The sequence below is a fragment of the Oryctolagus cuniculus genome, chromosome 11, assembly GCF_051225735.1.
Source record: "Oryctolagus cuniculus isolate XC-2025 breed Fujian yellow rabbit chromosome 11, ASM5122573v1, whole genome shotgun sequence".
Taxonomy (NCBI): Eukaryota; Metazoa; Chordata; class Mammalia; order Lagomorpha; family Leporidae; genus Oryctolagus; species Oryctolagus cuniculus.
The window spans coordinates 64613620-64634891 of NC_142877.1; the positions used below are offsets into that span (position 1 = coordinate 64613620).

A 21272-nucleotide genomic window follows, 5' to 3' on the forward strand; every position below is an offset into this window, starting at 1 on the left:
CATTTAATAGTACCAATATATGACTGTTATATTCATATCTTCATCTTTATTAGGTACTGCCAAATTATTTTCCACAATGAGAGTTCTTGTTTATTGCTCCTCTGCCCCAGCAGTATAAGAATTGCTTATCTTCTCCATATTTTATATTACTGACACATAGACATAGACATGTGCTTGTATGTTCACCATTTTCATGGAATGATAGCTCTTCGTGGTGTTAACTTGCATTTTCCCTATACTGTTAAGGTTGAGCATCTTCTCATATACTGTATCAGTTCTGATTTCCTATTCTGTAAATAATCTTTTTTCCCATAATTTAAAGAAATTCTTTGATTATAAGCAGTGTAAATATCTTACCCAGTCAGTATCTTATCACTTTACTTGGTGGTGTCTTCTGTTGAGCAGAAGCTTTTAATTTTAACCTTGGCAAGTTTTTCCATTTTTTAAAGATACTTTGATTTTTGTTCTAACTCTTCCTGTATTTTAAGGCAACAAAATTTTTCCACTGGATCTTTTCAAAAATAAGTACTTTTGCTTTCACATCATTTACCTTTTAAATCCCTCTCTATTTTTGTATAGTTCATTCTGCTTTAGCATAGCATGTGTTCCTAAAAATCTCCAGGCTGCACAGAAATCAGGAATAAAAACTGCAGGACATATGGAGAGAATGGGATTGTCAGACAACACCCAAAAACTTTCTCAGTGACAGTTTTTAAAATTTAATAAAAATGGAAGCACACTTTTACATACTCATGTTTAAAAATTCATAAGTGTTATTATAAATGAAACATTTTAGTTTGAAGAAGGTGAGGTTTGCTCATGGAACTGAGATTCAGGAGGGTTGCAGATTGTGAGTTATTATGAAGTGATTGTGCAGCTTATGAGTTGTGAAATTTGCTATGAAGTTTTAACAGCAGATGTGGAGGGTGTGTCTTATAACAGTCATGGTGATTTTAGGTGGTGTTTGAGTTCTATGTGTTTGGGCACACTTCTATACAGCTTCATGCAGTTGGGTAGTTTCCTGTGTTCACTAAGTGTTTTTATTCTCCCTTTTTTTAAGATTTATTTTGTTTATTTGAAAGACAGATCCTCCATCCACTGGTTCACTTCCCAAGTGACTGCAATGGCCAGGACTGGGCCAGGCCAAAGACAGGAGTCTGGAACTTCATCCTGGTCTCTCATATGGGTGGCATGGGCCCAAGCACTTACGCCATCTTCTGCTGCTTTCCTAGGTGGATTAGCAGGGAACTGGATTGGAAGTGGAACAGCCAGGATTCAAACTGAGTCCTGCTGAGCTACAAAGCTGGCCCTTCAGCAAGTGTTTGTTTCCGAGAGGGTTTGGACTAGAGTTAGGCACTTCTGCATAAAATTTTAAGGAGATATTAATTATTAGGGTCCTTCAGTATCTCACTTACCTCATTCTAGTCTCAACCCTGTGTGGATACAAAATGCTTAAGTATGTACTGTGATTTGTGCTATATGCATATTGTTCCTTAATATACCAATTATTATGTTAAGAACCCTTAACATGAGATCTGCTTCACTGGAAGCACACTTTTACATACTCATGTTTAAAAATTCTTAAGTGTTATTATAAATGAAACATTTTAGTTTGAAGAAGGTGAGGTTTGCTCATGGAACTGAGATTCAGGAGGATTGCAGATTGTGAGTTATTATGAAGTGATTGTGCAGCTTATGAGTTGTGAAATTTGCTATGAAGTTTTTTTTTTGGGGGGGGGTTTCATTTTTTTTAACTTTAAAATATAAATTTCCAAAGTACGATTTATGGATTACAATGGCTTCCCCCCCAATACCGTCCCTCCCACCCACAACCCTCCCCTTTCCCACTCCCTCTCCCCTTCCATTCACATCAAGATTCATTTTCGATTATCTTAATATACAGAAGATCAGCTTAGTATACATTAAGTAAGGATTTCAACAGTTTGCTCCCACACAGAAACATAAAGTGAAAAATAATAGATGATTTTTTTTAAATGATGATGAAATCAGATCAGACCTATTGTCATGTTTAATCCCAGTGAGAGTCAAGTTGGGAGTTGATAATTTCTTTCTTTCCTTTTTTTTTTTTTTTTTTTAACAGAGGATCAGTTTAGTATGCATTAAGTAAAGATTTCAACAGTTTGCACCCCCATAGAAACACAAAGTGAAATATATTGTTTGAGTACTCGTTATAGCATTAAATCTCAATGCACAGCACATTAAGGACAGAGATCCTACATGAAATTTGCTATGAAGTTTTAACAGCAGATGTGGAGGGTGTATCTTATAACAGTCATGGTGATTTTAGGTAGGTGTTTGGGCACACTTCTGTACAGGAGCCAGGAATTCAACCCAGGCATTCTGAGATGCAGGCATCTCACGAGGCATCTTCATCTCTCAGCCAAATGCTTGCTCCTCTTTACCAAACTAGGGATCGAAACCTACCCTCCCAAACAGTATCAGACTCCAGCAGTTTTTCATACAAGTACTGCAGTTTTCCACAAGGAACAAATAATATCTATCTTAAAGCCACTTCTTTGGAAAATAGAGTAAAAATTAGCCTAAGTTTGTTCAGCCAAGTAAAGGAAAAAAATTTGGTATGCACAGAAAATTTTTATCAAATTTAACACTTAAATCGTGTTATTGTTAACAGATGCTGAATAAAAGGGAACTTATCTAACTTAATAAGCAGTTATCAAAACCTACAAATTACCTTAATAATGGTAAAACTTCAAATAGTCCCATTAAAATCAGGACAAAATTATTTGCTGTCTCTTCACTTAAATTATTTTGAAGGCCCCAGCTAATGATTAGGGAAGAGAAATGAAAATAGAATTAGAAAAATGTTGGGGGCCAGCACTGTGGCAAGTAAAGCTGCAGTGCCAGCATCCCATATGGGCACCAGTTTGAGTCCTGGCTGCTCCACTTCTGAGCCAGCTCTCTGCTATAGCCTGGGAAAATAGTAGAAGATGACCCAAGTCCTTGGGCCCCTGCACCTGAATAGGAGACCAGAAAGATGCTCCTCACTCCTGGCTTTGGATTGGCACAGCTCCAGCCGTTGGGATTATCTGGGGAATGAACCAGCAGATAGAAAACATCTCTCTCTCTGCCTCTGCCTCTCTCTAACTCTGCCTTTCAAATAAATAAATAAATCTTAAAAAGAGAGAAAGATAAGGTACATTATTTGTAGCAACAATATGGTTTTTAATGTAAGAAAATCCAAAGGAATCCACAAATAGAGCTATTGAGTTCAGCAGGCTAATAGATATGAGATTTTTTAAAATTGATTATTGCCATGCAGTTATAAAACATAACTGATTAGAATAAATATAAAATGCATAAAGCAGAGAACTATGAGGTTTCTATGAATGAGTCCAACATAAGATCTTTATGGGGAAAACATTAAACGATACCTGAATAATGGAGAGATGTCCTATACCTATGGGTAAGAAGACTCAACATTGTAAAAACGTAGCTCCCCACAAATTAATTTGTTAGTTTAATACAATTCAAAGTAAAATGTAGGAGTTTTTTGGGGGGAGCCTGATGAGCTCATTTCAAAACTCATCTGAAAAGCAAATGACCAGGGATAGGTAAGACAGTTTCAAAAATAACAAGCTGTAAGGACTTACCCTAAAATATGAGAGTACTTCAAAAAAATTCAAGGAAATGGAATTAAAAGATAAGTTTATTTGATGTGAAAAAATTTTGAAATTCATACATTTGCAGGATCTTTAGACAGTTCATAAGGAATATTTAAGAAAAAAAGTATGTGTGGATCTCAGATTTCTTCTACCAAAATAAACATTGTGATACCATTTTTTCCACACTTAAAAAGGTTTATTTTTGAAAGATTGACAGGGGAAGAGATCTTCCATATACTGGTTCCAAATGCTCCAGTAACCAGGGCCTTCTGGGTCTTCCACATGGTTTTCAGAAACCCAAGTATTTGGGCTATCATCTGCTGCTTCACAGGAACATGAGCAGGAAACTGGATTGGAAATGCAGAGTAGCTGGGACTGGCACCAGGCACTCCAGTATGAGATCTAGATGTCACCGGTCGTGGCTTAAGCTGCTGTACCATAGCACCTGCCCCCCACTAACTTTTTGAAATACTGTCACATCTAGACATCCAGATTAAAGCAATTATGACCCTATGAAATTAGCACAATAATAAACACATAAGTGAATGGACTAGGTGAAAATAGTTCTTATAATGACATTAATTTGTAAGAAAAAAAAACAAAAACAACAACAACAACAACAAAATCAGATATCAAGTGTCTTATTTAAATTGCAAGGGAAAAATCTAAAAATTTCTAATGGATGATATCCAACTAATTATAATTTTAGGAGACAGATTTTTCTTAAACATAGTCCTTCAGTTCTCCTTTTCTCACAAATCTTAAATTCTACAATGCGGGGGCTCTCAGTTGCATAATTCTGACAGTGGGTTTGGAGTACTGGTACATAGATAATTCTGCATACCGCATGCCTACTTTTAGGAAATCAAACTGCTCATGAATATTCTGTAAGAATTATGAGGTTTTGTTAGAGTGGGGCCTTTGTTTTAGCTATCTTTAGATATAACTATGGGTTTTTTTTATTCATAAGGTGCTGTATGGGATAAGTATAGTAACATTAGAATGATGATCACCTAAAAACTTTACCTCTATTATTAATTACACATATAAGCTTTAAATACCTCCCTAATCCTAACTCTTGAGTTTGTGACTGATTCTGGTTAAATGGGGACCAGGGGAAGTGTTTCTAGAAAAGGATTCAAGATAATTAAAAATTAGCAACAAATCCATATTTCATAGGAGATAAAATATTGTCAGAATAAATTTTTAGTTTTTTTGGCTTATAATTTCTTTACTAGTGAACACCTACTTTACTTTTTGTGTCACTGATGAGAAACTAAGCGATTTTAAATAAGATGAATATAGTTTCTTCAGTGCTTTTGTATCACACATTTGAAATCAATCAAAAACAAGTCCTGCTAGCAGAATTTTCCCTGTGTAAGAAACAGAAGCAAAAAAATTAAAAAAAAGAAACAGAAGCAATTTTTTATTGACTTTTATTTGTAAAGAAGCATAATAATTTTAAGGTTTTTCCCAAAACTTGATTATAATTACTGTAATCAACCTTGTCAACGCTTATGAACCAGCTTTCCCAACCTTCAAAAAGACAGTAAAATGCTTAAAATTAATATACTCTATTATAAGTCTCTTGTACAAGAATCACAATGCATTGTAAAATTTGATTCTTAAGATTATTTGAATTTTTATTCAGTTGAGGAATATTTTCTTGAATCCTTATTACTCATTTTTAGAAGTGTTATTGGAGGCGGAGAGCAGTGTTGTGGTGTAGTTGTAAAGCCACTGCCTGTGGCACTAGGTTGTGTCCCAGCTGCTCCACATCAAATCCAGCTCCCTGCTAATGGTGTGGGAAAAGTAGCAGAGGATGGCCTCAGTATTGGGTTCTTGCTACATGTGGGAAACCTGGATAAAGCTCCTGGCTCCTGGTTTCAGCCTGGATTAGTCTGGCCGTTGAGGCCATCTGGGGAGTAAACCAATGAATAGAAGATCTCTTTCTGTCTCTCTTTCTTTCTTTGTAACTCAGACTTTCAAATAAAAATATCAGCAATTTTTAAAGATTTTTATGTCAATACATGTCCTCAAGTAGTAGATATTTATTAAATAATAGAAATAATGCTTTATACAAGTAAACTTTTTTCTAAATACTAAGTGGAATTATCATTTATTATATATAATCCTTTAATATAGGCATATACTTTATATTAAATGAAATATCAAAATTAGGTGACTATTCTCTTCATGTATTTCCAGATATTTTCCTTAACTCATTTTTTTTGTTTATTTCCCTTTCCTTTTTTTATGTTTTTTTTCTAGGTACCTAGTTGATAGTCGCTGGTTCAAACAGTGGAAAAAATATGTTGGCTTTGACAGTTGGGACAAATACCAGATGGGAGATCAGAATGTATATCCTGGACCGATTGATAACTCTGGACTTCTCAAAGGTCATTATTTTTTTTTTCTTTCAATTTTGTACATGTGTTAACATTTCAGTATATAAATATCAATGGGTGTATGTAGAAAGTGTTCATGTAACTCAAAATTTCTTTGCGTGAAAGATTTGACTTAATGAACTGAGTATTTTCTTTGTGTGTGTGTGTGTATATATATATGTTATTCTTTATCATGACAAATTTCATTTAATGTAATAAGGATTTAATACTACCTAAAGCTTTAAATGATTAAAAAAACAAAACTCTGTCTTATCATTTGGGGAAATGATGTATCATATTGTTTTTCCTAGTGGGCATATGACTTTTAATTAGAGGAACTTTGATAAGTTTTTGCATTCTTGAATTTTTGCGTTAGTCTTTTATAACTCTCATAACTTGGCATTCTTTCTCTATGTCTCAATACATTTAAGGGGGAATAAAGCATATGCATAACTATCAGATCTTTTATTTCTAGTCAAGACGAGGTAACAACAGATTTACCTTCCCTACCTGAAACAACTAAAGCCCTGAAAAAAATACACAAAATTGTGATCTTCAAAACACCGTATCAGCAATAAAAAAAACAGCTATCCCTGAGAGATGAGAAAAAAGATGAGTTCTGATTGCCTTCAGTTTACTGCATTGAAAAGAGAAACCCATGCAGACCCTCACAATCTACTTTAGTGGAGGAGTCAGAGTTTGAAGTCCAGGGAGACCAAGATTGCTTGAGTTTCCAAGATTGAATATCAGGAGAAGCAGCTTATAGAGGAGAAACCTAGAGATCTAGGAAGGATTTCTTGGGATTCTTCAACTTGTTGGTCAGTGCATACATGTAAGGAAGCTGCAAAAAGCCAGAGAAAGAACCACCCAAAAAGAATTAAGGTTTATATAGTATCAGGAATAGTTTGTTTTCTCCTCAGCTAGAGTAGAAAACCTCATAATTTATGGAACAGACTGCAATATGGAAAAATTAATTTTCTTGCTCCAGAAACCTGAAATCATCAAACTATTTTCAGGTAACTTAGCTGCATTTCAGAATGAAATTCAAAAGAACTTTAAGAATACAAAAACATCTAGTATCCCACAATTTAAAATTTATACCTTGGATCTGACTAAATATTACTTGACATGCAAATAAGCAGGTAAATATGATGACCCATAAAAAAGAAGTATAAATCTTAAAGATCTCACCTTTCCAAAAAGTGGGAAGAAAATGAGTAGAAGCAAATGAGATACATATAAAATAACAATCTGGTCGATTTAAACTCAGCTTTATGAATAATCACATTAAATGTAAACCACCCCCATTAAAAGTAAAGACTGTAAGATTTAGTAAAGAAGTTAAGACCCAACTGTCAGCTGGTCACAAGAGACCTGCCTTAAGTGTAAACAGATACAGTAAAAGTAAGAGATGGAAAAAGATATGCCTGCTGTGATAAGCAAAATTCTAAGACTAAACTCATCATTGCTGGTTTTGAAATGGAAGGGACAAGACAGGTAGCCTCTAAAAACAGACAGGTCTGAGGCTGACAGCCAGCAAGTGAACAGGGACAGCAGTGCCATAACCATAAGGGATTAATTTTGCCAACAACCTAAATGGACTTATAAATGGATGCTTCAGCAGAGCCTTCAGATATGAGCTGACATCTTGACTTTAACCTCATGAGATTCTATGCACCAAACACACTGGGGTCTAACTGAACTGCTGACCCACAGATATGGGAGATGCTAATGGTGTTGTTTTAAGCCATTATGGTAATTTGTTATGCAGTAGTAGAAAGCTTACTAGCATTATCAAAAGAAAGCCAAGTTGCCTTATTAACATCAGACATTTAGTTTTAGAGCACAGAATAATACCCAGGATAAAAAATCACTTCAAGAAGATAACTGGAATGGGACATTTCATCAAGAGAATCCCGGTCGGGGCGGTGGATTCTGTCCTGGTTGCCCCTCTTCCAGGCCAGCTCTCTGCTGTGGCCCGGAAGTGCAATGGAGGATGGCCCAAGTGCTTGGGCCCTGCACCCCAAGGGAGACCAGGAGAAGCACCTGGCTCCTGCCTTCGGATCAGCGCGGTGCGCTGGCTGCAGCGCGCCAGCCGCAGCAGCCATTGGAGGGTGAACCAACGGCAAAGGAAGACCTTTCTTTCTGTCTCTCTCTTTCACTGTCCACTCTGCCTATCAGAAAAAAATTAAAAAAAGAGAATGTAATAATCCTTAATATATACCCACTTAATGGGATAATTTAAACTTGTGAAGAGGAATGACAGTGGGAAGATAGGTGAAAAGAAAGTATCAGCTCTTGATCCCCTAAAGACACACTGAACACTGGTTTAATAATGAATACAGGCCGGCACCGCGACTCACTAGGCTAATCCTCCGCCTTGCGGCGCCAGCACACCGGGTTCTAGTCCCGGTCGGGGCACCGGATTCTGTCCTGGTTGCCCCTCTTCCAGGCCAGCCCTCTGCTGTGGCCAGGGAGTACAGTGGAGGATGGCCCAAGTACTTGGGCCCTGCACCCCATGGGAGACCAGGATAAGTACCTGGCTCCTGCCATCGGATCAGCGCAGTGTGCCGGCCGCAGTGCGCCGGCCGCGGCAGCCATTGGAGGATGAACCAACGGCAAAGGAAGACCTTTCTTTCTGTCTCTCTCTCTCACTGTCCACTCTGCCTGTCAAAAAAAAAAAAAAAAAGAAAAAGAAAAAAAGAATACAGTTGTGCATCCCCTATGGGAAAGTTCAGAGACCATTTAAGAATTTACAGTACTCTGAGCACAGATCTGAGAACAACCAGATTGAAACAAGAAAAGTGATTTTATTTTACCCACATGAGCCTTCTGTCTAAGGCAGCACAATTTAGAGCCAAGAGATTATCTCATCCAAAGAGTTCATACCTGAGGAAGAAGAGAGGGAAGTGTCTACCTTCCCAGCCTTTCAATGTGATGTCTGAGAGGCCAGTTTCTGTTTCACCTCATACAGAGCCCTGATGCCTGGGGAAAGTTAACAAGGAAGTAGGAAAGGTGGTTTCTGCAACTAGAATACTGTGCAAGATGGAGAGAAGAATAAGAACCCAAGGCTTTTCTGCTAGGAGGGAAGGAGACAAGTGAAGTACCCTTCTACGTAGTTTCTGTCTTACCTTCTGTTCCTGACTGAACTAATATAGTCCTGACTTAAGGGAAGTTAACAGCAAATAAAACGGTGAATGGCTTACTGCATCTGCTGTTGTTCTGCAATATGGAGAGGAGGCATAGACCTGAGGTTTGTCCCCCAAAGAAAAGGAAGAAGACTAGAATGTGCTGCTAGTGTCTTGGCCTTTCAGTGTGCTACTTCAAAGGCTATTTCTCTCATCTCACCCAGTGTACTACTAGGACTGGCATAATTTGGTGGGACAGTTAAGAACAAAGGAAAAGAGATAGACAACTTGCTGTACCCAGCAAAACATTATAGGATTTGGAGAAGACTCAGAACCCAAGGTTTCTTCATGTTGAGGAGGGGGAGAGGATTAGAGTATGCCTCCCCACAATGTTCAGGCCCACGGGAGGGAGAAATCATAGGCTCCTGATAGGGGATGGAGAAGAGGGTGGGGGCAAAACCACGGAACCTTTCTAATTATGAATCTATATGTCTAAGTACAGAAAAGATACATCTATAAAACCAGGCCTACTAATACAGATTTTTCCCTATCAAAGCCAATCCATAAAGACTAGAGAAGGTGTCTTTTTCTTCAGCTGCACATACACACATGCAAAGCTACAAGGAGCAGGGAAGCATGACATGCACATACACATAAAAAATGTCCAGAAACTGACTCTAAATAAATGGATTGCCTGACAGAAAATTTGAAATAATTGTCTTTAAAGAAGCACAGCAAGTTACATGAAAAAGACAACTAAACTAAAATCAGGGAATAAAAAGTAATACAATGAAAATACCAACCAAGAGATAGAAATTTGGAGCTGAAAAACTGAAAAAATTCACTAGATGTCTTTGAACAGCAAACTTGATCAAGTAGACAAATTGGCAAACTCAAATACATGATTTCAAATTAGGCAGAACAACAAAAAAGAATGAAAAACTAAAGCCTGAGAAATTTGGGGGATATTATCTAGCAACCCAATATGTACATTTTAGGAGTTCGAGAAGGAGGAAAGAAAGTAAAAGTGCCCCAATTCTGGTAAGGAAATAGTTATTCAGACTCATGAAACCCAAAGAATTACTGAACAGCACTGGTAATCAGCTTGACCCAACTGACATTTTTGGAGCACTCCACTTACCGGCATAATACATTCTTTTCAGGTGTACACACACAGAACATGTACCAAGATAGATTTGGGGGATAAAGCATGTCTCAATAAAGTTAAAAGCATTCAAGTTATATAAAATATGTATTCTTACTAAAATGGAATAAAATTCATTTCAAGGAAACCTAAAGCCCTGGTGGAAAAAGTAGTGAAAGACTTGAACAAACACTTCACCAGAGAAGACAGCATTTTCAAAAACATGCAAAGATGCTCTGCATCATTAATATTAATGATTAAAACCACAAAAACATACCACTATATATGTATTAAAATGACTATTTTAAAAAACAATTATTGATGTAAAGAGAACAGATTTCATGTATTTCATAGATACAATTCTAAGAAAATAACAATACTTATCTCCCTCCCACAATCCCCCTTCTTCCTTTTTTCCTCAATTTTTGCAAAAAGATAATTTCAGTCCACTCTATAATCACAGGCTTAATGCAGCACTAATGGTAATATTCAGTAAGTAATGTAGAAAGACCACAGTTCCACAGAAGTATAAACAGGTTCTAAAGCCAACAATCAAATCACAACATGTTCATTTCATCCCTATATATTTTTTGTATTCTATATTAACTCCCACATATCAGAGAAAAAATAATACTTGTCTTTTGAGGACTGGCTTATTTCTTTTTTTTTTCCTTTCTTTTGTTATTTATTTATTTATTTTTTGACAGGCATAGTGGACAGTGAGAGATAGACAGAGAGAAAGGTCTTCCTTTGCCGTTGGTTCACCCTCCAATGGCCGCCACGGCCGGCGCACTGCGGCCGGCACACCGCGCTGATCCGATGGCAGGAGCCAGGTACTTATCCTGGTCTCCCATGGGGTGCAGGGCCCAAGTACTTGGGTCATCCTCCACTGTACTCCCTGGCCACAGCAGAGAGCTGGCCTGGAAGAGGGGCAACCAGGACAGAATCCGGCGCCCCGACCGGGATAGAACCCGGTGTGCCGGCGCCGCAAGGCGGAGGATTAGCCTAGTGAGCCGCGGCGCCGGCCTGGCTTATTTCATTAATCATCGACGGACCCAAACCAATTGTTGGCAAGGATGATAGAGCAAGTACATTGTTTCTGTGATGTGATACTTACAGTATAACCAAGATGGAAAATAATCTAGCTTTTCTTAAAAAGTTAATTATATATTCAGCACCCATCCTTAAGAGTTTATCCAAGAGTTTTAAAACATTAAACATTAAAAACATTATCCAAATGAAAAGTTGTACTAAATGTTCAGATGGTGTTATTTGTAATAGAAAAAAATTGTGAAATGCCTATTGATTGATACCTGAATGCATAAACTAGCTGTACTATACCTATTTAATGAAATGCCATTCAGCAATTAAAAAGAATATACTTTTAATGCATAAAAATGCATAATTATGTGGCATGAAGGAAATTAAAAAAGAGGATTTTTTTCTTCATGTAGGATTCTAGAAAATTTGTCTATAATAACAGACAGTGGGTACTTTTTTCATGTAAAATTCTAGAAAACTCATACTAGCCTATTAATTGTGAAACACGGATTACTGATTTTGGGGGAACAGGACAAATGGGGCCTGGGTAGAAAAGAAGGAGAGATTACAAAGAGCTGTTTGGAAACTTTTGGAGGGGATACTATGTTCATTATGTTCATCATTTTAGTGGTGGTGATGATTTCAGAGTTGAGTTGATATGTCAAAACTTACCAAATTTTATACTTCAAATATGTGCATATTATTATGCAGAGTATATTGGTACAGAAATAACAAGTTATCAGTTCTGTATTTAGTTTGAGAGTATTCTTTACCCCTTAAAAATGACCATATCATTTTATTCTGCTACTAGATAGAAATTGCTATTTGGATTCTGGTGTTTGTATGATAAAAACCATTTACCTAACCTCCCAGTTTTTTGTAAAAAAATGCACAAAACTCTGGATTTTTAAACTTTTTCATATCTTAAGTTTTCTTCAAGGCATTGATTTATAAAAGAAAAAGAATTGGGTATGGCACCATGGTGCAGTCCTGTGGCGACCGCATCCTATACAGGCGCCAGTTCTAGTTCTGGCTGCTGCTCTTCCAATCCAGCTCTCTGCTGTGGCCTGGGAAGGCAGTAGAAGATGGCCCATGTCCTTGGGCCCCTGCACCCATGTGGGAGACCTGGAAGAAGTTCCTGGCTCCTGGCTTCAGATTGGCGTAGCTCTGGCTGTTGCAGCCATTTGGGGAATGAACCAACGATTGGAAGACCTTTCTCCCTCTCACTGACTGTAACTCTGCCTCCCAAGTAAATAAATAAAATCTTAAAAAAATAAAAAAGAAAAAGAATTGGTAATAAATAGATTTTTGTTTGATTGAGGCTTTATAATTTTCTGTATGTGTAACCTTGGGCAAGTTAATCAACAACCCTCATATTTGCTAATTAAAATGGGTATCTGCCTCATAGTATTGTTTTTGAAAATTTAGATACCATGTTTTTTTGTTTTGAAAATTGAGATAACATTGTTTTTTTCATTTTGAATATTGACAGCGATAACATGGTTTTCTATACTAAAAATTGTGCTGTACCTGTAATTTTAAATAGGACCTTGAACAAGTTATTAAGTATTCTGATTCATAATGGAGGTGCCAGTCCTGTACAGCTGTTTTGAGATTTGAGTGAAATAACATGGTTATCTGCTGTAATATACATGTGTAGTAAGACCTTAGAATATATTTTTTATTATTTCTTTTATTTTTTTGACAGGCAGAGTTAGACAGTGAGAGAGAGACAGAGAGAAAGGTCTTCCTTCCGTTGGTTCACCCCTCAAATGGCCGCTCAGGAGCCAGGTCTTCTTCCTGGTCTCTCATGTGGGTACAGGGCCCAAGCACTTGGGCTATGCTCCACTGCCCTCCCAGGCCACAGCAGAGAGCTAGACTGGAAGAGGAGCAACCGGGACAGAACCGGAGCCCCAACCGGGACTAGAACCCAGAGTACCAGCGCTGCTGCGGGCGGATTAGCCTAGTGAGCCGTGTCACCGGCCCTTTTTTATTATTTCTAATAATAAAATAATTCCATAGCTGTAATTACCTAGATTTGCTTTGTGATGTGAGACGAAAAGTATTGTGAAATCATAAATATCTCTATGATACTTAAATATTCAGATGTTTTGTATCAGTGTAAACTTATTAAACAATAGCCACTCAGTTGGAACAGTAGCAAGTATTTTAAAAATCGACTTAACAGTTTGTGTGACTATGTTGAATTTTAGTAACAGTTTAGACTCTAAACCACATCACATAATAGCTTCACTGTTTTATTCTAGGGAAAAGATGACAATAATTGACTAAAAAATGTTTTTCAGACGAAACTGAAGCATTTATAGGGGTCATACTGTTACATTCTGGAACTGAAGGACAATATAGTTCTTATCATTTTGTTAATGAGTGTGAATAAGGATTGATTTTAAATTAGATATTAGCATCTCATATTTCTGATATACATCAAGATTAAAATAGGAAATAATGATGAATTAAATTTTTATATCTGCAGTAAGGGAGTCAAAAAGTGGTTCATGTTCAGTGTCTTATAAAAAATAAATTGAAGGAGTTATTTTGAAAATGCCACTGTACTTGACCTCACAAGTTAAGATAGACTGAGCTATGATTTTGTTTTTAAGTTTCTTCCAAATGAGCTCTTTACTGTTAGAATTTAGCAGCTGTTTACATTTGGACAATAAAACAATAAAGTTTCTCACATTATTGGCCAGACATATAAAAACAATACCAGCACTAGTTGAGATCAAGTTAAACCATGATATTATGTATTCTTAGTAATTTTCCATGTCACTGAATCTCACCATATTATTCAGTGATAATGTATCATGATTAGTTTTGTATTTCTTCCATACATAGTACAATTACATTTTTCTTTAATTGCTTCTCGAATATGGCTCAACCCAAGAACCTCATTTTCTGTTTCCTTCCTTAATTTTCATCTACTTTTTATAGTAACAAATAAGCTTACTCTACCTCCATTCCTTCTATATATGGATATTTTTAATATCTGATAGCCTTCTTTCAAATAAGACATAAGATGAAACACATAGCAAACCCATTCTTCTGAGCATTGGATGGACAAGTTCCCAGATTTCTCGCACTTTAAGCTGCCTTACTGAAGATATTCTCTTGTTCTTGCATGCACAGACTTTCCAGTATCATTTTAAAAATCAGATAACTTCTTTAAATAAGAAGTCATACATTTTATAGTAAATATCAAAAACTAGTACTTAAAATTTTACACTTCACATTTTCTCAGTATTTGAAATTTTTTCATTGTTCCATGAGATACTTCTTCATTAATTTTTCAAAGTACTTTGATATGATCATAAATTGAGGTTTGTGCAGTATTTTATTTTTATACTTTATTGTAAAATGATCAGATGACCTTGACAATTCTGAGAACACATTCTTTCTTTCACAATGTCCTCCCCACTGAAGTACACTTCTCTATTCCCTTTCATTTAATTTACCAGTGGTTACATAATATAACATTAATAGGTAAAAGTGGAGCACACATGGCTCTCTTTTACTGTTTTATATTTCCGGATTTTTTTTTTTTTTTTTTAGATTTATTTATTTACTTGAAAGTCAGAGTTACCCAGGGAGAGAAGGAGAGGCAGAGAGAGAGAAAGAGGTCTTCCGTCTGTTAGTTCACTCCCCAGTCTGTCACAACGGCTGGAGCTGTGCGGATCCAAAGCCTGGTGGAGTTCCTTTTTTTTTTTTTTTTTTAAAGATTTATTTATTTATTTGAAGGCCAGAGTTACACAGGGAGAGAAGGAGAGGTAGAGATAGAGGTCTTCCATCCACTGGTTCACTCCCCAGTTGGCCACAACAGCCAGAGCTGTGTCCATCCAAAGCCAGGAGCCAGGAGCTTCTTCCAGGTCTCCCAAGTGGGTGCAGGGGCCCAAGGACTTGGGCTTTCTTCTGCTGTTTTCCCAAGCCACAAGAGAGAGCTGGATTGTAAGTGGAGCAGCTGGGACTCAAACCAGCACTCAAATGGGATGTAGGCACCTCAGGTGGCGGCCCCTCCAGATTGTTTTTGTTTTTATTTGAAGTTAAATAACCTTTGTTATTTTATTTAAACTTTTTTCTTTTTATTAATTTCAAATTTATGAAAGGTAAATTGCAAGGTAGTGATACGAGTTCCCATATATCCTTCACCTCATTTCCTCTTTATCATCTCAGTACACTTGTCACAATTAATAAATGTAAGTTCTTTCATCTGAGAGTTTCTGAAAATGTTTCAAATTACTAGTTTTCATCAGTAATTTAAAATTTACAACTAAGAAAAAAAGAATGAGCATAAAATAATACTTTGTATCTGCTGTTGAAGTTGATAACATGAGTTTTCTCATTTAAATTTCCAACTTTTCTCAAAGTTTAGTATGATTCTGTGATCATAGATTGATCCTAGAAAGAATAACGTTTTGTTAATTTTTTCTGCTTTTTTCCTTCTTGATTTACATCTTTAAAGCTTAATAGGAATAATATGTACTCATTGTTAAACTGCTATAAAGAATAATTTTTCTTCCCATGTCTGTTAATTAAAACTCAGAACAAGAAAATCTCCTTTAAGTTGGTTATAATTCATTGAACTATTTGATTTGCTGCATTTTGTAAATTTAAATGATCAGATGAGTACTGGATAAGGAATGTGATGGACATATTTGATGGACATATGGACAAGGATATGTGATGGACAAGAAATTGCTTCTAGATCCTTGTCGTGCTTTGTACTCAATTTTTTAGTTTCTTCAAATTTTAGAAATTTAAAAAGTAGATTGTTAGAATTAAAAACATATCAGAGGCCGGCGCCGTGGCTCACTAGGCTAATCCTCCGCCTGCAGCGCTGGCACTCTGGGTTCTAGTCCCGGTTGGGGTGCCGGTTCTGTCCCGGTTGCTCCTCTTCCAGGCCAGCTCTCTGCTGTGGCCTGAGAGTGCAGTGGAGGATGGTCCAAGTGCTTGGGCCCTGCACCCTCATGGGAGCCCAGGAGGACACACCTGGCTCCTGGCTTCGGATCGGCACAGCGTGCCTTCCACGGCAGCCATTTGGAGGATTAACCAACAGAAGAAAGACCTTTCTCTCTGTCTCTCTCTCTCACTGTCTAACTCTGCCTGTCCAAAAAATAAATAAATAAATAAATAAATAAATAAATAAAATAAATAAATCAGAACAGCTGCTTCCATTTTCTGTGAAAAGAATATGCATTATAGACCTTGTGGAATAATTACATGGTTTTCAGCACATAAGTCTTGGAATCGTTGTAAAAGGTTATTGATTTGCTTTGAATTTCCTACATAAGCTGATGGTAGAATGAACACTATTGTAATGTGAGGGATATCTCATAGTTTAAATATTAGAAAAGTATTCCTTCATCAAGTCTCTTGGCTAACAACTTACTTTAGTACTTTTTGAGAACTTAATTAAAGAGAAATTATATTTTAGAAAACTGATGGTTCACATTGTTTCAATTGTTTCAATTGTTCCACATTGTAAGCTTTTAAAGCAGCAGTTTATTTTGCATTATGTAGGAAATTTCAACTTTTTCAGAGGTTTTCTCAGAATTCTTTCAAATTCTTAAATTATCCTGTATGAGATCAAAAAATTTGTGATGTATATAGCCAAAGTGTTTAGAGGTGTACACTATTGTTTCTTTTTATATATTGAGTTTAATTGTTCTTTTGCAGATGGTGATGCCCAGTCTCTTAAGGAGCATCTTATTGATGAATTGGATTATATACTATTACCAACTGAAGGCTGGAATAAACTTGTCAGCTGGTATACATTGATGGAAGGTCAGGAGCCAATAGCACGGAAGGTACATTTTAAGAATAACTGAATATAAATTTTGGTTTTCTTCAACATTTTATTCAATGAGTTATGAAGCATTAAAACTTATCTTAGAGAAAAAGACCAGCGAAATACTGTACACTAAATTATAATTAGAACTTTTAACACATGCATGCTTTTCTAAGGATACTACATATTGTTAAGTAATCCTCACAAGAAACTCTATAATAATTGTTGTTCACATTCTACAGATGTGGAAATGAGGATGAAAAAAAGAGGGTCAGAGTCTTTTAGGAGGTCACATCAGGATAGGAAGTTAGGCAACCTAACTGTCTTTTCTGTGCTGCACTGCTTTTTTGATAAAACAGAAAATAATGGAAGAAACTGTTGAAAAAATATTTTTTGTAACATTAAAATGTTTTAACTTCAGAATGTAGATTTTTTTCATATCCTTAATTTTAAAGTTGTTTGTTACAATTATAATCTAGAAACATTAAAACTGACCAATTTTTCTGTCATTTTGGGGTCTAAAAATTGACTTATGAAAGTTAGGATATTGGTATATTAGAATGCCAAATACTTAAAGTAAATCAACCAACTTTACATAAATATTTGATAATTTATTCAGGGGTGGGCATGGGATAATGGGAAGGGGCTAGAATCTCTTGGCATAAATTATTTATATAGGGGTTTTTTCCCCTCCATATAGAAACAATTAAAAAGTCAAATAAGATAATACAAGGGTAAAAATCCTGCAGCACATTGAACATTATATGGAACTGATGCTACATAATGCTTTATGAATAATTCATATTGTATATCTATGGTTAAGATATATTAGAATCTGTCTTAATAAGAATATGCCTTTAAGTCTTAGTTCAGTTCTTTGATTTCATTCTTTTTGGGTTTTTTTGGTGGCCATTTCACAATTAGAATTCCTCTTTTAGGCATGCCAACAGTGGTCTGGTTGCTTTATCTGCAGTTGCTAAAGAACTGAGTATTTTGAACAAAGAATAGCCCATTTCACTATAAAAGAACTAGAAAAAGGTCTTCATTCCTAGGATAAAGGAAAATTTATGTCCAGCTTTTCTTCAAATGTATTAAATTATGAATTTAATCTTAATATACACCTTTTTTCTTACAGCTAATTATATTGTATAAATTTTCACTATATAGATTAGCCAACAACTTCATTGCTATTATTCTTTGGAAAATGACTTTAGATTTCTTGAAACCTCTGTATGATATGTGAGTTAGGAACCCTAGCTGTAATGCGGAAACAAAGTTAAATATCGTTCTGTGCCTCAGATCATCTCTAACATGTTTAAATTATAGTGTCTGGCATTCAGTTTAAAAAAGAAAAATAGGCAGATAAACAGAAATACAAAGGAACCAAAATCCAAGAAAAATAGACCCCTAAAGAATCCATATAAAGCCTTATTAGGTAGAAACTTAAATACTGTGCTTATTATTAAAAAAAAAAAAAGAAAAGTAGGGCAAACTATTACACAAGAACCAAATATTATTCTGAAACTGAAGCATAATATGAAATACAGAGTTAATGTTCAATTATGATACTAAACAGAATTGAAGAGATAATTTGTAAACTAAATGGTGCCAGTGGAAAATATATAGTTTGTAGTTTAGTGACAAAATTTGAAAAATACAGAAATATTGAAGGTATATCTGGAATATGGTGAATAAGTTTAACCTGAATGCTTGTTGCTTGACTATTAGAAGGAGAAAAAAGAGAGAATCAGAATTAATACTTGAGGAAATAATAACTGAGAATTTTCCCAGACTGAGAAAGATAAGCTGGTGATTCAAGAAATGCTGTGAATCCAAAGCTGAAAAAATGCAAACAACATGTACCCAATAAAAAAATTGAAAAGCAAAGGCAAAAACATAATACCAATAGTAGCTGCAGAAAAAGGTAATCAAGGGATATTCACAAAGTTCATGAAAAATGTAAATAGTGAGAAAACTTTGTATGGATTTCAAAATTTGTTGAATCGAAATTAGCTTATGTTTTAATTTCATTTTTCCTCAAACTTTTTAAAATACCTTCATACTATTTTCAAAGTAAGGATAAAATAAAACAGTGGAATTCAGAAACAGCAAATGGTCTTTTTTTTTTCCTAAAGATTTATTTATTATTTGAAAGAGTTACAGAGAGAGAGAGAAGGAGAGGCAGGATGAGAGAGAGGTCTTCCATCCACTGGTTCACTCCCCAGCTGACCACAATGGCCAGAGCTGCATCAATCCAAAGCCAGGATCCAGGAGCTTCTTCAGGGTTTCCCACCAAGGTGCAGGGGCCCAAGGACTTGGGCCATCTTCAACTGCTTTTCCAGGCCATAGCAGAGAGCTGGATCAGAAGTAAAGCAGCTGGGTCTCAAAGCGGCACCCATATGGGATGCCACCATTGCAGGAGGCAGCTTTACCCACTACACCACAGCACTGGCCCCCAAATTGTCCTAAGGTATGTTAAAAGAAAATAACTGCCAACATAGAATACTAAGACCAAGGAATAATACTTCAGAAAAGAAGATGAAAAATCCTGTTAAAAGAATTTATTTATTTATTTATTTATTTATTTGAAAGAGATATCTTCAATTCACTGGTTTACTCCCCAAATGACTGTACCAGCAAGAGCAGAGCCAGGCCCAAACCAGGATCTTCATCCTGGTTTCCCATGTGGGTGGCAGGGGCCCAAGAACTTGTACGATCTTCTTTGCTTTCCCCAGGCCATTAGCAGGAAGCTGGATCAGAAGTGGAGCAGCCGGGACATGAACTGACATCTGTATAGGATGCTGGCTTTGCAGGGGGCAGCTTTACCCACTATACCTAACATGAACCCTGGAAAAGCCATTTTAAACAAAAAATGATACAATATGTTATCCACAGACCTATCTCTCTCTCTCTCTCTCTCTCTTTTTTTTTTTTTTTTAAGATTTATTTATTTATTTGAAAGTCAGAGTTACACAGCGAGAGGAGAGGCAGAGACAGAGAGGTCTTCCATCTGATGGTTCACACCCCAATTGGCCGCAATGGCCGGAACTGAGCTGATCCGAAGCCAGGAGCCAGGAGCTTCCTCTGGGTCTCCCACATGGGTGCAGGGGCCCAATGCCTTGGGCCATCTTCTGCTTTCCCAGGCCACAGCAGAGAGCTGGATCGGAAGTGGAGCAGCTGAGTCTCAAACGAGCACCCATATGGGATGCCAATGCTTCAGGCCAGGCATTAACCCACTGCGCCACAGCGCCAGCCCCCACAGACCCAACTTGAAGTACAAAATAGTCTTCAGAGTGGAAAGAACAATTTTCCACAAGTAAACATGTAGACTTATAGGAAGTAATTATTATGAATGAATCATAATTTAGAACCTTTAAAACATTAATTATAAGTTTTATGGGGTTAAAATATATTTAAAATTTAACTTCATAGTACTATTAGCATGCAAATTAATAGCCTTTAAGAAGATCCTTAATGATCTCATATCCATGTCCTTGGGTAGTCCCCTTCCTATTTATACCAAGATTGGTCTATATGGCCAGTTAACAGCATATAGCAGAACTCATGGGAACATTACTTAAGGATTAGATTTTTTAAAAGACCATGCTCCCATCTGGGATGCACATGTACTCACTGTAGCTTTCTCTCAGTCATTTCTTAATCGGAGTTCAACTGCACATGGCAAGAATACTCAGGGAGCCTATGGAGAAGCCCACACGGTAACAGAAAAGATCTTCCATCTAATGGTTTACTCCCCAAATTCCTGCAACAGCTAGGACTGGTCTAAGCCAAATTGAGGAGCTTGAAACTCCATCAAGGGGACTGGCACTGTGGCGTAGTAGGTAAGGCTACCGCTTGCAGCACCAGCATCCCTTATGGGCACCAGTTCGAGAACCAGATGCTTCACTTCTGATCCAGCTCTCTGCTATGGCCTGGGAAAGCAGTGGAAGGTGGCCCAAGTCCTTGGACCCTTGCAACCTCATGGGAGACCCAGAAGAAGCTCCTGGCTTCTGGCTTTGGATCGACACATCTCTGGCTGTTGCAACCAACTGGAGAGTGAACCATCAGATGGAAGACCTCTCTCTATCTCTGCCTCTCCTTTTCTCTCTGTGTAACTAACTTTCA

General features: G+C 36.7%; 1 protein-coding gene across 6 annotated transcripts in view; it reads left to right on the forward strand.

Annotated features, from left to right (window-relative positions):
- The window catches only part of USP15 (ubiquitin specific peptidase 15), a 126189-nt gene that overhangs the window by 17534 nt on the left and 87383 nt on the right, over nt 1-21272 (forward strand). For all 6 annotated transcript variants that reach the window (XR_016216163.1, XR_007919692.3, XM_070052558.2 and 3 more), the window contains exons 2-3: nt 5916-6043; nt 17036-17166. Coding sequence is in view for 2 of the 6 variants with exons in the window: in XM_002711302.6 (XP_002711348.1) it covers nt 5916-6043; nt 17036-17166 (259 nt within the window). In the remaining 4 variants the exon portion in view is untranslated. The remainder of the gene's footprint in view (nt 1-5915; nt 6044-17035; nt 17167-21272) is intronic.